Source organism: Pinus tabuliformis, chromosome 6, assembly GCF_031772625.1.
Source record: "Pinus tabuliformis cultivar Carrire ecotype Pingquan chromosome 6, CPIR1, whole genome shotgun sequence".
NCBI lineage: Eukaryota > Viridiplantae > Streptophyta > Pinopsida > Pinales > Pinaceae > Pinus > Pinus tabuliformis.
In genome coordinates, this window is record NC_142292.1 from 1,910,399,944 (window position 1) to 1,910,401,238 (window position 1,295).

General features: G+C 47.1%; 1 protein-coding gene across 1 annotated transcript; it reads left to right on the forward strand.

Moving 5' to 3' along the window:
• The first annotated feature begins 206 nt into the window (after positions 1-206).
• Positions 207-1,064, forward strand: LOC149266820 (uncharacterized). The gene has a single exon (XM_089409214.1). It carries the CDS (start codon positions 207-209, stop codon positions 1,062-1,064), a length of 858 nt encoding a protein of 285 aa, XP_089265340.1.
• Positions 1,065-1,295: the final 231 nt, after the last annotated feature.

Consider the following 1,295-nt stretch of genomic DNA (forward strand, 5'->3'; position numbering starts at 1 on the left):
TAGGTGATGAGGATTTTCCCGCCCCAAGCTTTCTCTCAACCATGACAACTCCCACTAGAGCTTCATGGAAATCCTTGCATGGCACAATGTGAAATTCCTCATCAAGTAACGAAAATTTTCTCGTCTAACTCGATTTTTAGGGTTGCAGGAAATGCGCGCGCTCCTCTCTGCGATTAGGTCAAACTGCGTTCTGAGCTGACGCTGCCATGGGAGCTCCTGGGGGCGGAGAGACTTCTCCCCCCCCGCCAAACTCATCATCAGATGCATTCCGGAACCTGCTGTCTCAGAAAGGGAGAAAACGACCTCCTCATGAGGTTCCAACATTTATTAAAAAACTCGAAGAAATACCTGAGATTGCTCTGCCTGAAGAACAGCCGATCAAAATAGCTCTTGCCTTGGCTGACAGAGGGCTGGTCGGGCAATTTATGGGTAGATGGCCTACAGCAAAATCGACAGATGAATGGGTCCAACGAAATTGGAGGCCCTTACTTTCAAACAGTGTGATTAGTTATCCTGTCGGTAGAGGATTCTTCATTTTCGAATTCACTACCAAGGATGATCGTGACCTGGTGTTCAGAAACAGACCGTATTTCATGGGAAACCAAGGCCTCTTCCTGAACAAATGGACTCCTGACTTCGACCCTTCAGTCGATGTTCCAAAAGAGCTTCCTGTTTGGGTCCGGCTCCCCAATCTGCCAATCCACTGCTGGAGTTATCAATCCCTTCAAAAAATTGGAAACGGGCTGGGTCGATTCATAGACAAAGCTGACAATAGAGGCCAATACACTTGCGCAAGAATCTGCGTGGAAGTCGACTTGGAAGTTGGTCTGCCGGAAGCCGTTAAACTATCAGTTGGAGATTGGAATCACTACCAGAAACTGGACTACGAGCAACTGCCCTTTAAGTGTAGAATTTGTCATGAGCATGGTCACTTCCAACGAAACTGCCCTAAAGCCCCATCAAAGGACAAGGTGGAAGAAGAAGGATGGAAAGAGATAAAAAAAGGCAAAGTAGTCTCAAAGCCTGCTGCTCAGACAAAAACTGGAACAATGGGGAAACACTAGCCCATCTCTCAGACCAAACCAATCACAAAAGAAGGCCCCCCATCAGTTGAAAAGGTGATTGTAACAGAGAGTCACGAAGAAACGGAAGACCAACCGAATAAGCTGAAAGAAAACGAAGAAAGTCCAACCGATCCTCCAACTGCTGCTGATCAAAGGGGAAACGAAGGTACTGAGGAGCATATTAGCCTAGCTTCTGACTCGGGTGAAGAGTCAGAAGAAAGAGACACCGAA